The sequence below is a fragment of the Leucoraja erinacea genome, chromosome 16 (genome assembly GCF_028641065.1).
Source record: "Leucoraja erinacea ecotype New England chromosome 16, Leri_hhj_1, whole genome shotgun sequence".
NCBI classification, from domain to species: domain Eukaryota; kingdom Metazoa; phylum Chordata; class Chondrichthyes; order Rajiformes; family Rajidae; genus Leucoraja; species Leucoraja erinaceus.
The window spans coordinates 44,769,736-44,785,719 of NC_073392.1; the positions used below are offsets into that span (position 1 = coordinate 44,769,736).

Genomic DNA, 15,984 nt, shown 5'->3' on the forward strand with positions numbered 1-15,984 from the left:
CCTTCTAACAAGATTTTATGTAACTAATAATATTGCTGTCAGTCTATAAAGCTCTTAGGAAACCTTGACATACTGGTGTAAATGCGTGATCACACACAACCCAAGGTCCATGGGATATGCAACTCTAGTTTGGTCTTGTGTCCCTGTCTAATCTGCTTGATTAATCATAACATGTTATTATAGCCCACAGATATGATCATCCTATCCAGTGTTGCAATGACTGGACCCATAGTGCTGTACTCAGTGCCATGGCGTAATCACTAGTATGTGAGTATGACCATGGGCAGGGATGTTGCTGGTGCCCATCGGTGAAGTGATGTAGTACAATGTTAACAACCCATATCTCTGCGTCCCTAAACCTGGGAGGTTTTAAGCTGACGATACCTTCATTCTCTGGATATCAGAGGGTGAGACCGGACAGAGTGGTTTATGTACTCATCAGCCAAATGATTAGGAGGTACTTAAGGCACAGTAATGGAATAGTAACTTAATGTTATAATCCCATAAAACTGAATTTTAATGTGTCAATCATCCGTGCCGAGTTAAACGTAAGGAAGCTTAAACAATGCTTCCCATCTCCTATGCAGATTGCTGCTATTTGGTGCTATCCCTGCAATCTGTAGTGAGCACTCTTAATGCTCATGGTTTGACAACCCAAGCCGCAGAAACGATCTCTCAGTCTATGATTGATTATATCATGCAGAAGATGGTTTCAACGTCACAACTGAACCAGCATCTTTTTATCCGGAATTAACCATGTAAGGTTTTATGTTCATTCTTCGCCTCAGCAGGAGCCATAGGTGTATAACATAGAAACATAGAAACATAGAAACATAGAAATTAGGTGCAGGAGTAGGTCATTCGGCCCTTCGAGCCTGCACCGCCATTCAATATGATCATGGCTGATCATCCAACTCAGGCAGGCACCCAGGCAGGCAGGCACTATGAAAACCCGGAAGCGGGTATCTTGCTGAATTTTGCAAGACCCGTCTATTGAGGCCAAATGGAGGAAGACATAAAAGAACATTCTTTCCTAGTGTAGCGAGAATGCACCCTTCGCCACTGTATGCCTCGTTCACTGTTGATTGAAACTGGATGCAAGCAACTCAATAGTTAGTGTTCTATCAATCCACATTGTCATTAAATACTTTGTGATCACACATTCATTCTGTGTTGTCATTGATTTTGCATAATAATACACCAGTGCTAAATGTGGTTTGTTAAAACTATCACCGGATACTTTGATTTGATTGTACCTTTGTGATTAACATATACCACCACCAAAGTGTATCACCTTGGACTTGTGCATGCCGTATATGCATATCCACACACCCTTTAATGCACAGATTGCACCTGGTGTCCATTGGCAGTTGATACCATGACTGAACACTTGATAACTCATGCTAATCCCATCTGCCTCCGTAACTAGAGATGGTATTAGTAAATTACCCATCTTTGGGCAATAGCATCAGTTTGGAAATGACTGAAGATTTACGGATAAGAGGTTTTAGTGGAGCAAAGCTGTCCATCATTGTGACTTTGATTGTTTCAGCTAAAAATAGCAGAGGTCTAATTTTTTGTCTCAGAGCTGATCCCAGACCAATAAATGGATGATTGTATCCCAACAATCAATAGTTTCAGTTGGTATCAACTTAATTTAAATTTAACTGGATGGGTGAGAACCAATTCCTCAAATATAGCTATGTGGCTGATAAGGCTAATTTAGTAAAATACAGTATGTTCAATATCATCCAGATTGGCCATGCTACTTATTTGTTAGCTCTGTGCAGCCGAAGCACTGATAGTAGTGATTTGGTAAATAATCTGGAAACTGGAGTTAGCCCATTGTAACGCTCTGAGTGTATCGTTGCCTCATCCAGTTAAATTTCAAATATCTTCAACCCTGTGAGCGGAAATGATCACATGGAAGTTATTCAGAAAAGTCTATATTGCACATGCGGGTTGAGGCTGTTGACAATGATCAGTCCACATCCCATTCTTGTGAGCCTTGTCTTGAAAGGCAACTCCAACCATACCTGTGTGCAGTATAAACTATCTAGTGTTATCCCAAACCAGTGTAAATATTCAAACCAGTTTAATATTACCAACTTGTATCCGTGACTGGAGACATCATCGATGAGGTTCCATACCTTTATCCGAATGGGAGGACTTATGCAACCCGACCAGGAGCTGCCTCAAACATGTGTGCATGATTTTACATCTGCTCCTGGAGGTAGAGGAGCTCGCGTACGAGGTTGGCGCATCTTCCAGGAAGGCCGTTCTGGGCTGTGGCCTAAAAAAGACCTTTGTCCTGGTTGTATGGCCTTCAAGCTTTCACCAGCTTCAGTTCATCGTGGTTTGCTGGTGGGTGCGTAGGGGTGCTGCCGTCGAAGATGTGAAGTTTTGCATGATGATGTTGCCTTCCTGAACCCGACGGCCACTCGTCGAGCTCCTGCTGCTGGTAGTGTTGTTCCTGCACCCCCTGCACACTTGTGGTTTCTTCAGCCAAACCCCTGTCTTCAGAGTCAGCCCAGAAGTGACTCCTAATGCACCTCTCTGTCGAGGGAGTTGCATTATGCAGCCCTCAATAAGGTGCTGCTATGGGCGTCCCAGAACCCCCTGGTGACTAGGCTCCATATACCGGGGCATGTCACATTGGAGCTTCTGCTCCATCAATCGCTCCATGTGGGATATGCGATCACAGTTGCTCCCGCCGGCATCCATTCCTGTAGCATATTCTCACAAAATAGCACACAACGACCTTCGAGTAAGGAATTTACCTGCATTTCCTTTTAAAACCTTCTGCTGCGGAGCAACACTCCTCCCGAGCCTGGTCTCCGTGGTTTGTTACATCGGGCCTCAGAGAGTGGTAGCTGTGTGGAATGAGCTTCCAGTGAAGGTGGTTTGTTTTTACATTTAAAAATAAATTGGGGGTTCCTCTGTGGTCTGAGCGCTTGACTAGAATGTTTTCGGCACGGACTACTTCGAGATGGCCTGTTTCCGTGCTGTATTTGTATATGGTTTATATGGTTTTTCCTCGGCGGTCCTTTAGAAACACTCCATTGCGGGTTATTTCTCCCCCGGCTTTTTTCCATGTTGCTTCTCCATGGTGTTCTCCAGCTGGGGCTTTCTTTCCCCCGCCGCCCCCCTCCCCAACACTCCCTCTGGGTATCCCCGCAGTAACTGCAGCCGGGATATCCCCGTGGTCCCTATCAAAGGGATAGCCGCGATTTACAAAGGTCAAGGGGGGTTATCCTGATTCGGGGGGGAGGGGGGTATATGAAGCCGCTGGTTTACTGCCAGTGGCACAGTACCTACTGCCGTCCGCTCCTCGCATCCCGCAGTCTACGGAGCGGGTTCTCAGGTCGCTCCCCGTATTCCACGGTCTCCGGAGCGGCTGTCCAGGTGCCCCCGGCACCAATATGAAGCCGCTGGCACCACTGCCAGCGGCTCGAAGGTGAATCCACCGCCGTCCGCTCCCCGTTTCCCGCGGTCTCGGGAGCGGCTGTCCAGGTGCCCCCGGCACCAATATGAAGCCGCTGGCTCCACAGCCAGCGGCTCGAGGGCGAATCCGCCGCCGTCCGCTCCCCGTTTCCCACGGTCCCCGAGCGGGTTCTCCACCAATATGAAGCCGCTGGTTTTACTGCCAGCGGCTCAAAGGTGAATTTACCGCCGCTCGCTACCCGCATTCCGCGGTTCCGAGCGCCTAGGTCCATGGGCGGGATTCCCCATGACCGGGGTTCCCTGAAGTCCGAGACTGGGGTTTCCCCTCCGTCCCGACTTACCCCCGGACTTTTAGCAGGACCTCTAAGTAGAGGTTCCTGCAAGAAGATTTTAAAACCTGAAAGTATTTTTAAAAAACTTACCTCAGGTCTGTTGCTGGCAGGAGAATCACATTCAACCTGCCAGTCATCACGCAATACGATAGACGATATGGACACGCATGCGGACTGGACGGGGTCTTCACGTAGTCACTCACGTGACTCCGAAGTAAAATCTAAGGGTACCAATGGATGTGGTTTTCCGGAAAAGCTTCTGGGAAGATGCCACATAAAGCATTATAACACAAATGATGAAAACATGCAGATGTGGGAGGTAGATTAGGCTAACGGAAACAAGGGATTACGGTAGAAAGCAGGAACGGGTACTGATTTTGGATGAGCAAAGCCATGATCATATTGAATGGCGGTGCTAGCTCGAAGGGCCGAATGGCCTACTCCTGCACCTATTTTCTATGTTTCTAGGGTTCCAAGGTAATACATGAACAAGGATGGAGGATTGGGTTACTGAGATAAACCAGGGAATTAGGATGAATGGGCTTTTTTCAAGTTTGTGAGCAGGATGCTGCCAAGACAGAGACGAGGCCTCAGCTATTTACAATCTATATTAATCGGATGGATGAAAAAAGATTCTTGTACCAAATTTGTGAAGAATACAGAGATAAGGTGGGAAGTAAATTGTAATGAATGGACAAAGATTCTGCAACAGGATACTGATAGGTTAGGTGTGTCAGCAGAAATCTTGCAAAAGGAGGATAATGTGGAAAAATGCAACATTTTGATGGGAGAAAAAGTGGAGTGTGCTTAAACATAGAGAGTAAAGGGCCTGTCCCACTGTACGAGGTAATTCAAGAGTTCTCCCGAGTTTCCCCTGATTCGAACTTGGAGAATTACGGTAATAGCCATTCGTAGGTACTCAGGTCTCTCGTGGACATTCTCTGCACTGTTGAAAAAACTTAATGAGCTTACCGCGTTTCACGAGTACCTGCCGTTAGCGTTACGAGCCGCTAAGAGACATCCGGAGTTCCGACATACCCGGTATGTACATTCTTCCTACTTACCACAAGTTTTATTTTTTTTTAAAACTCGGGATTGCTCTTGGGTAAACTCGTATAGTGGGACAGGCCCTTTAGCATGCAAGAACCACAAGCAATCGGGAAGGTAAAATAATGCTGACAGGTTAAGGGAATAAGAAATCTCAGAGGCTGGCACTACAGAAGTTCCAGGAGTTCTGAGCTATCTATATTTCACTGTGATTGTATTGGAAGTAGTTTGGACATGGGCTGTTGGATTGATCCTTTGGTTAAAGGGTGGTTTTGGCAGGACAGGTTGGGTCTGTACACATGTAGGTTAATATCTAATCACAAAAAAGCATGCAATATTCTAAGTAGACTTGACAAGTGGATGCTGATAAAGCGTTCTGCCTTGGGTGGTGGGTGTAAGAATGGGAGAGTGGGGACTTGGACTGGAATCTGCAGTCAGGGGGCATAGTCTTGGAATGAGAAGTCATCCATTCAAGATGGAGGTGAGGAGGGATTTCTTCCCTCAGTGGATTTTGAATCTTGGAAATTCTGTAACTCAGATAGACGGGTCTCGGCATGTCGGGAAGTCAAGGGTTATGAGACAGTAAAGAGGAGTTGAAGTCAAATTTGGATCAACAAATTGACTGGGACAGGAGGTTTGAGTTGTCATATGGTCCAATGCTGGCCGCATCCATATAAATGCCTGATTTCTTGTGTGCCACAGAATGGATTTTGTAGATAAGGGATTTTATTTTTAATTTATTGATGCAACAAAATTAATCTACAAAAGTCAATGTAATCCCTCATATCGAAATTAGTAGATATTTGCCTTTATATCAACACATTATGTGGAATGAAGGAATGAAGATTAAATTAAACAGTGGCGACACAGTGGCACAGCAGTAGACTTGCTGCCTTACAGCGCCAGAGAGCCGGGGTCGATCCTGACCATGGGTGCTGTTGGTACGGGACTTGTACAATCCCCCCCCGTGACCACATGGGATTTTTCCGGGAATTCCGGTTTCCTTCCACACTCCAAAGATGTACAAGTTTGTAGGTTAATTGGCTTCGGTAACAAATTGTAAATTGTCCCTAGTGTGTAGGATAGTGCTCGTGTACAGGGATCGCTGGTCGGTGCGGACTCGATGGGTCAAAGGGCCTGTTTACCCGCTGTATCTCCAAACTAAACTAAAATAACGTATAACATTTACACTGAACAAAACACGAGTCACCGGCTATTTTACCACTTATTTCTTCCAAGCAAAGAAAATGGCTTACAGCAGGGATGAGGGAAATTCTGAGATTTCTTCTGAGATTCCAAATCCACTAAAATTAAACTGGAAGTTCAGCGGAAATCCAATAGTAACACATTTTCCGCTGCACTCTTGGTGAAGATATGGCAGAAGCAATCTGAGGAAATTCAGGGCAAAGGCTAGAGGGATAACATTCATATGCAGCAATCATTTTACCTGGAGCTGTAAAGAAGCATCTGAATCTTCATAAATCCGTCGTGCTAAACCGTTATTTTCCAGTGCCAATTTCTCCAGAAAGCTGAATTTAACATCAAAACCAAACCCAAGGGTGTACACATTGTACCGGCCGTTTACTGCTTTTTTCACGTTTTTCTGGATTTTGTTGGGATTTGATACTCCTGCAATAAAATGATTAAAAATAAATCCTTATGGTATCCAAGTATAGGCATAGAAATTCATTTGCGTTAGTTTACAAATGCTAACAAACTCTAGGATGTTGCCAGGACTAGAGGGCCCAGGCTAGAGGGAGTGGTCGAGTTGGCTGGGACTTGGAGTGCTTGGAGAATGAGGGGTGATCTTATAGAGGTATATAAGGTCATAAGAGGAATACATCGGGTGGATGCACAGAGTCTCTTGCCCAGTGTAGGTTTATCAAAGACCAGAGGACATAGGTTTAAGGTGATTTAATAGGATGTGGGTAACTTTTTACACAAAGGTTGGTGGGTGCATGGAACAAGCTGTCAGAGGAGCTAGTTGAGGCATGGAATATCCTAATGTCTAAGAAATAATTAGGTACATGGATAGGACAGGTTTGGAGGGATATGGGCCAAACCCGGGCAAATGGGACTAGTGTTGCTGGGACGTGTGGGCACGTTTGGCTGAAGGGCCTGTTTCCACACTTTATGACTCTATGTTTCTAAAACAGTTGTCTCCCCAATGCTTTTCTGACAAGCTTTAAAAAGATAACGAGGCAATATTTCTGAAAGTGAGGGTGAACCTGACTTTAATCCTGACAGTAGTTGTTTAGTGAAGATGCCCACCTTTAAAGCAGAGGTTATGCCTTTTTTAAATAGGGTATATTGACTGGACCACATAGACACATAGAAACATAGACAATAGGTGCAGGAGAAGGCCATTCAGCTCTTCGAGCCTGCACCGCCATTCAATATGATCATGGCTGATCATCCAACTCAGTATCCTGTACCTGCCTTCTCTCCATACCCCCTGATCCCTTTAGCCACAAGGGCCACATCTAACTCCCTCTTAAACATAGCCAATGAACTGGCCTCAACTACCTTCTATGGCAGAGAATTCCAGAGATTCACCACTCTCTGCGTGAAAAATGTTTTCCTCATCTCAGTCCTAAAAGATTTCCCCCTTATCCTTAAACTGTGACTCCTTGTTCTGGACTTCCCCAAAATCGGGTTCAACAAATCTTCCTGCATCTAGCCATTCGTCCACCCCTTTAAGAATTTTGTAATTGTTTCTATAAGATCCCCCCTCAATGCCTAAATCCCTAATGTTAGTGAGTACAAGCCGAGTCTATCCAGTCTTTCTTCATATGAAAGTCCTGACATCCCAGGAATCAGTCTGGTCTCTTCTTGTGACACTCTTCCCTGTTACCTCTGAGTAATTGGTACACAATCTTCTAGATTTACTTTTCTACAAGTGATTGATGTAAATGAATTGAAAACAGTTCAGGATTGGTTCACTGGCCTATCTGAATGGTAGTTGCTATATTAGGAAAGATTGAATGGGCTAAGTTTGTATCCAATGGAGTTCAGAGGAATGCGAGGTGACGATTAAAAAATGTCTTGACTGAGTTAAACCCCTGTCTCACTGCGCGAGTCCACCCACGAGTGATCCAGAGTTAAAAACAAATCAAACTCGTGGTAATCACGTAGAATTAACGTAGCGGGAACGTCGGAACTCGTGGACGTAACTTAGCGACTCGTAATGCAGGTACTCGGGAAACATGTTGAAAGATTTCCACGAGTCAAATTTACTCTTGAAGGAAAAATTTGAAACTTTTTAAACTTTGTGTAATACCGTAGTAAGCCCGTGAGTTTACCGTAGTGAACTCGTGAGTAACTCGTGAGTTTTTGGATGGAGTGCCAGGAAGTGAAATGTTGAAAGATTAGTCAGATCTGAATAGAAACTTTCACGTGGGGTCCAAAAAGCCGGCACCCTTTTTTTTTTTAGGGGATCTGAAAGACGCACGCTACAGTGGCTGGCAAAAGAATGAACTGGGCAGTGTGGGTGGGGGAAATCCACATTGCAAGAGTTCATTTAACATAGAATTACATAGAAAATAGAGTGCAGGAGGAGGCCATTTGCTCTTCGAGCCAGCACCGCCATTCAAGTGATATTTGGTTGATCATCCACAATCAATAACCTGGGCCTGCCTTCTCCATGATTCCGTGACAATAAACTAAATTAAACTATACATCTTGTATCTGTGCACTGTGGACGGCCCGATTCTAATCATGTATAGTCTTTCTACTGACTGGTAAAGCAACCGGAACAAACAAAAACTTCTCACTCTACCTCGGTTTACGTGACATTAAAATAAACAAAATACTCATCACAGTGCTGATCTCAGGCAGCTGATGATGTGAAATCCAAAATACTGGCACTGTGGCCAGCGGTGGAGTTGCTGCCTTACAGCGCCAGAGACCCGGGTTCAATCTCGACTACCGTTGCTGTCTGTACGGGGCTTTGTACGTTCTCCCCGTGAACTGTGGTTGTACATTTACCCCGAGGAGCTCCAGTTTCCTCCCACACTCCAAAGACGTACAGGTTTGTAGGTTAATTTGGCTTGGTGTATTGTAAATTTGTCTCTAGCGTGTGTAGGATAGTGTTAGTGTGTGGGATCGCTGGATGGCACGGACTGGCTGGGCCGAAAACCGGCTTCTGCCTGAATCTCTATAACTAAACCCTATACGTAAACTAAAACTAAACTAAATACACTAAACTACCTTAACTCAAGACGAAAACTTACTTGCTTGGTTGTAATGTGGCAGAGTCTGGTGACAGTGTTCACACTCTCTGGTGTCTCTGTTTTGCTTTGTTTTCCCTTGCCTGTAACCCGTACTGGGCAGAGTCGTGTGACAGGTTCATACTCTCTGTGGTCTGTTGCTTGTTTCCGCTGGTGAACTGGCACTCTAGAGTTGCAAAAAGGTCCGCAGTCGGAAATACTGACTAAAAAAGGAGGGGGGGGGTGGGTTTTTTTTCCGTGGGGGCCGTTTGGTGTGGGAGGATTCAGTTACGTCTAGATGTGCTTAAGCAAAGCAAGAATTTACAGGTCCTATACAGGGGACACTGACAATAAACTCACGAACTGCACTTGAGATAATCTTTTCAAATAATCTAAGGTGCATAGAAAACAAATGTGAGCAAACTTTGTTTAGTCTTAAGGAGCCAGTGTCCAAAAATGAAACTGCGATATGCCTGTTACGCACTGAAGGATACACACACAAATGCGGGAAGTTACTTACAGACCGGTTAGGCAGCATCTCGGGCACCACAAGAACAGGTGATGGGTTTTGGGTCTGATGAAGGTGCCTCGACCTGAAACAACACCTATTGTTTTCTCCAGAGATGCTTCACGCCTGCCTGTGAATTAACTCCCGCGCATAAGTTTCTTGTCTACTGGTTTGCCATTATTTTTTGTTTTCGTTAGTGCGTACAGTGAAAGCTTTTTCTTGCATGCTATTCCAGTCAACGGGAACATGACTATATATGATTACACACCCCTTCGAATTTTTTAGCCATTGACCGGAGCAGCCAGACGTGTACAGATACAGGCTAAAGGAGAAATAGCGTTTAATGAGCGGGAAAATTTGTGAGCTTGGCTATTCCAATTTTAGTTTCAGCACCGCGAACTATTGCACGCAGCTTCTCAGAATAATATTTATACGGACTATGCGTTATACTAATTGTGTTCTACCAAGGACATTGCTCATATGACAAAAGTGGCCGGTGAGGCCCTGAAATGACAAAGACCTTCTTACTGGAATAAACAGAAGGCATCATAAATCGATCCAAAAATGCTGGCCAGTAAACTCCAGGGGTTATTTTTTTTGGCGCATCTCGGTCTTGAGCATGGGTAGGTAGGAGGTCCCTTCACCCATTGGGTAGGCCCCCCCGTTTTGTCGATGTGTGCTCCATGACCCTTCTGAAACAGTTCCCACCCTCTCGTCTATCACGGGGACTGTTTGACCCAAAAAATAACCATTCCCACGTGCTCCAGAGATACTGCTGTATCCCGAGCCACGCTGCAGTTACACCAGCACCTTGTGGGGCTTCAGGAACACTGTAAGATCGCTGCTTTACTTTAAAAAGACACAAATCGTTGTTGGAGTAACCCCCTCGACAGGATCAGGCATGCAGCTTCTATGTGAGAACCATAGATCGACGGGATGGACGTTTTGCCGCGCTCCGGAGTCCCCCCACGCCACCCAGACACACGTAGAAGATAGAACAGTTCCTTGTATCTGCATTAAACAGCGGACAGATTTTGTTTGTGAAATGCTTCAGGTCCCCTGTAGACGAAGAGGATATCTCCCATCTAGTGCGTTAATTTTAATCACGAGCTCGATGCCTACTTGCGATTTCGCAAGGCTGCGTACCCAAGTGTGGTATCTCCCACTGCATCTCCACGCACTGCAGCAGAATCAGTTTCTGCCACTGCCTCAAAGTGCAAACCAGGCTGGCAATCATCCAATGTCTCGTGTGAGCTATAACCCCTCTGTGTGTCAGCCTCTCTATTATAATAATTCATTTGGCCCATCGATTGATAAAGCCATCAGTTCCGGCCGGGCTCCGTGCCGGCCGGTCCCCCCCCTTGCCCAGCAGGCTTTCTTATGTTGTGGTAGTTGCTAACTTTGCAGACAGGGTCTAACAGCTCGATCACCGATAGTACGTGGGAGGTAAACAAGGATTCTTGAGCAAGCCAGCCCAGGTGCACACTACAGTCATTGTACACGGATTAGCGTTTCATTTATACCACACTTAGTTACCCAAAACTGTGGTATAGAGAGAGGATTGGGGATGAGAGGGAGAGAGAAAAAGTGCGGGAGATGGAGAGGACAGAATATCTAGAGGGGAGAGAAGGCATATGAGGGAGTTGATAAAGCGAGATTATAGATGAAGTGGAGAGATAAGAGAAGAAGGTCATAGTAGATGAAGAGAGTTGGTCCTTCACCTTTTTTCGGAGGAGATCCCCTTTAAGAGGGGAGAGAGAGTGGATAGCAGAACGGAGGGAGCTAGAGGGGGAGGAGATTGAGGAAAGTAGTAGACGATGTAAGGAATAGTAAGAGTCAGGGATAGTTAGAGAGACGAAAGTGGAGAGAAAGCAGAGGTGTCAGAGAGAGAACCCCCCCGAGAGGGAGGAGGGAGGAGTGGAGGAGACGAGGGAGAGGAGAGAGAGGGGAGGGGCGAAGAGCGAGAGACTGGGGACGGGCGCGAGAGGGGAGAGGGATAGAGGGAGGGGGAGACTTATGGGAGGGGGCACCCCTCCCCCGAGCGAGGGAGGGGGAGAGCGGGCGGGAGGGAGAGAGGGAGGGGGGAGAGAGGGAGGGGGAGACCCCCGAGGGAGGGGGAGAGGGAGGGGAAGGGAGGAGAAGCGAGCGAGAGAGGGTGGACCGGCGAACGACGAGAGAACAGAGAGATAAGTAGAGGGAACAGATAGAATAACTGAATGCCAAGCCCTACGACGATTATTGGTATTAGTTAGGCGTGATTTAAAACTGCCCATTATCCGGGTAACCAGAATAACACTGAGCAAAAATTAAAAGGGTTATCCTTCTGTGACAAAAATGCTTCACCGTTTTTTGTGTTCCCCCTCTTACTTCTCGCCCTGACCCCTACCCGAGTTAAGAAGGATCCTCCTCAATCAACCGAGCTTCCGCCGCCCCTTACGCTATTCTAAATCTGGTACCGTTCCTTTGTAAGTTCGAGACAATCTTTTCTTTCATAGTCGGGTCCCAAGTACAAGCGATCTCACGGGGGCGCTGGTCCGTCTCTCACTCTACCCTGTTTATCACTATTCCACTCGTTATGACAAGGTACGCAAATGCAGGTGTACAGCACCGGCAGTGCAAGCGGTGGAACGATGGAATGGCATGTTGGCCTCTACAAACAAGAGCACTGGAAATTATAGGAGCAACGAGAATTAGGTCTCTGCGTCACCCCCCAGGGCGTGCACCAGTTATGTGTGTGCTTTATCGTCGCTTCTACGTACCTCCTCCTACCTGTTGCCACCGCCTTACCTTTTTGCCACCGCGCCCACGGGAGTGTATATGAGAAGTGTTTGTGCTTAGTATCCGTTGGACTCAGTTATGTGTTGCTTCCTTGCTGCAGTGTGACGCTTTGTGTATTTTTGGTGGGGAATTCTCTGCCTCAGGGGCGGTGGAAGGCAGGTCTCTGGAGGCTTCAAGAGCGAGCTTGATCGAGGGGCTCTTAAAAAGAGCGACGGAGTCTGGGATATGGGGAAGAACGGTGATTTTTTGGTCCCTCTCGTATTGTGTGTAGGTCCAGGGGTGTTTGCCCCCCCGGTCCGTGTTCCCCTCGTACCACTGGGTGATCTTATGCCCCACCCGATCACATGAATGGTTGGGCCGGGCTTCGAAGGGCCAAATGGTATGCTCCTGCACCATGTTCTATTGTCTAACCTTAATTATTAACCATGTTGAAATTTCGCGGAAGATGAACTTGTAGTACCACGATAATCAATTAACACTTTACAGCAAGGAAACGGCCATCCGGCACTAACAATCCGTGCCCAACCGAACATAATTTTTTTTTCCCACCTTAGTCCCAACGCCTTGCTCATACCAACTAACCCATCGTACTCGCCGTAATCAGGCGTCTGCATCATCACATCTGCCTAGCCATTTCTATGTTGGATTCAATGTATCCCAACGAAACTGCCGACACACATCATCTTCCACGGGCAAGCTGACATTTTCTCTAAACGTACTTCGAGGCTCGGGTAGTTTACACTGCCTATCTGAGGTTACTAATGTATTTTTTTCAGTCCCCCCCACCTAATGTTCCCTTAACATCTGAAATGGGATCCTGTTGCCCAGGGATTTGAACCCGGGACCTATCGCACCCCACAACGCCTCATTGCCAGAATCCTCCCTAGCCCCCCCCCAAACGAGCCGCAAAAACCCAAACATCTGTCCCCCAGTTCTCTGACACAGCGCGACCCTCGCAGGAGCATGCAAGAGAGGCATACTTCTTGTCTATTTCCCCTCTCTCAGGATAAAGATTAAAAAAATAACCAAATAGTTCGGTCATTGTGAGTGCATTAAACAAGAGCGTACTACCAAGCAGTAACGCCCTACGCTGTCACCCTTTCTAACCTCATCCCCCCCCTATGATGATCCCCACTGAAAACCGCCCCACTCGAGTGTGCTCTTCGCCGTCACTCTCTGTATTCTACAGACTATCAGATTAAACCAAATTCAGGAAAATCTTTTCTCCAAAACTTTAATACCTCATCCTCCCCATCACGTTGCTTTTGTGTTTCGTATTTAAACTCGTTGTCAGATCAACCCCCAAACCGATACAGGTATTCATACTGTAGCTTTTGCTTTGCGGATCTATTTTCTTTGCACCCTTGTCTATGCTCATTTCTTTATCATCCTTTTGGCAGGTCCTCCAGAGACTCCAGCGGTTTTCTTCGACCTCTGGCCACTCGATCGCAGATGGTTAGCGGGTGGGCTTGGTGTGATTGCTATGGGCCTGACGTAAAGTTGTGTTTTCCAGAACTGAGAGCGTCTGGTCCCGTTCGCTTCCCCTCCTTCCCTCCTTTCTCGCCCTCTCTTTCTTTCCTCCTCCTTCCGCACATCGTGAAAGGGTGCTTGTGTTTCGGGCGGCAGATTGCCCAATACAAGGAAGATGTTTTGAGCCCCACTGTTTGTACAGTTTTAGAGGCGACGGTGGGACGACTGCTCTGACTGACATAACACTGGACCCCGTGCATGTAGAGAGACCCAGCACACCCCTGCTATCCTCTTAGTCTACGGACCTGGTTGTAGGGCGGGAAAAATAACCCCGTTAATGTTCAACCTTTTACATAATTTTGGTTAGAAGTTACCACGGTGCCGGAGATAAATTTTAAAGGAATAATAGAATCTTACTGGACAAAAAAATAGCTGGAGAACTCAGCAATAAAGGCCTCCTCCGCCGGCAGCATCTTCTGGATTTGGAGCATTGGTTGTCCCCACTTAAAGGTTTTTTTCATTGACGACGGGCACTTTTGGGGGGTGACCAGAAATAGTGTCACCCCATTCCTGCCTACTGTCGTACGCAATATCTCTGCTATCGTCCCCCCTCTCCTCCCTCGCTCAAGGAGTTACCCTCCCTCAGCACCAGCAGCTTTTCGGGCCCTATCTGAGTGTAAACAGCCATTGCCGTTCCTCCGCCAAGACACAAACCCCACAGCCTATGCCCTTTCAATGTCCCTGCTGAACGACCGTGACTCATGTCCCCCCGTCACCCATGGGGGCTTTTGCACGCAATTTTGGAAGCTTTTGCTTCTGGTTTCCTGCATTTATTATTCACGACTTTTCCTCTTTCCACTACATCCCCACAGTTTGGAAGTGCACGGCACTTTCGCTATCGCTCCCTTCCACGCATATTCTGCCGCCTCTCTTTCCTACCCCCCCCCACCCCGATTACGTAGTAGATCACACCTCCGAGGCCTAACCAGTGGTCAGGCGTTAGCCGGTTCTTCTTGCGAGCTCTTTTCCGGTCCCTCGTTGTTCCTAATTTCCTGACAGATCTTGATGGTGTTGTTGGGCGCGCGACGTTGTTTGTCGGCGCCCGGTTTGTACCCCCCGTATTCACCATAAAACGCCTTCTTTATGAATTCCTCGATGTTGCCGATCCGGTGGCCTTTATGATCCATTCGGTCTTAAGTGTTTTTCTCTTTATTTCCTCCCCTCCTCCCTGTCTCCAGCATAGTATTATCAGTCGACATGCTCGAGGTATCTGTGAAACTTTGGCCCTTTCGACCTGAGGATACTGTTGCCTTCCAACTTGTCCACATTACGACCCCTACGCGTCTACTTGTATTCACCTACGTCACTTCGTCAGCGTCCGCTGTCGATATTGAACAGTTGCCCTCACTTCCCCCCAACCTTGAATGTTCGCTACCTTAACGCTTTCGCCTCCCCTTTCCCTGACTCAGTACACTTTTGTTTGACGACGGTGTGAGAGTAACAGCGTTTTGAGTCGAGATTACGTGACACGAACTTACCGCCATGAAGACGTTATTCGCCCAGGTAGGAGGCATATATGGTACACATTATGGGCGCGACAACACGTTACTAGGATACCTCGGTTTGGCGGCTCCCTCATTCTGCTCTCTCTCTCCCTTTCCTCCTTCTCAGTTTGGAGTCTCATCCATGAACCAGGGCTTTGTCCGGCTCCCTCCATCTCTGCTGCCCTTCTTCCCGTTCCTTCTTTTCCGCCCTGTCTGTTTAGTTTACGTTTCTTTCCCTCGGCCTCCATCCTTCATCTCTTCGACCCTTTTTCTTCGTTCATCCTACGCCCTTTTCCTCCGCCCACCCTTATTGTGACTCCACATGATACCATACCCGTTCTGCCTTATATACTCACTCCGACCCCATCAGTACGAGATGCTGTTTCTACTTCCCTATCGATACTCGCTAAATTCCTGAACCTAGTATCCCTCTCCGTACTATGTAGTGTGCTCCAGATTCTCCGACCATATCGTTTGTTTGTTAGCACCTCCATTATGCTCCAGTTGGGGGCACACCCCTTTTATCCGCTTGCCCTTTCTCTTCTTTTCTTTGAGGTTTTTGTCTTTTTCTTTCTCGTGTTTTGGTTTCTGCTTTTTGCTCTCCCTGTTCTTATTCCTACCCTTTCTTCTTCTTCCACTTCCCGGCCCCCCTT

The 15,984-nt window shown here is 46.9% G+C and overlaps 1 protein-coding gene across 5 annotated transcripts in view; it reads right to left on the reverse strand.

Moving 5' to 3' along the window:
* Positions 1-15,984, reverse strand: part of LOC129704895 (inter-alpha-trypsin inhibitor heavy chain H3-like) — a 120,428-nt gene that overhangs the window by 69,211 nt on the left and 35,233 nt on the right. For all 5 annotated transcript variants that reach the window (XM_055648304.1, XM_055648303.1, XM_055648301.1 and 2 more), the window contains exon 12: positions 6,271-6,452. In XM_055648304.1, coding sequence (XP_055504279.1) covers positions 6,271-6,452 — 182 coding nt within the window. The remainder of the gene's footprint in view (positions 1-6,270; positions 6,453-15,984) is intronic.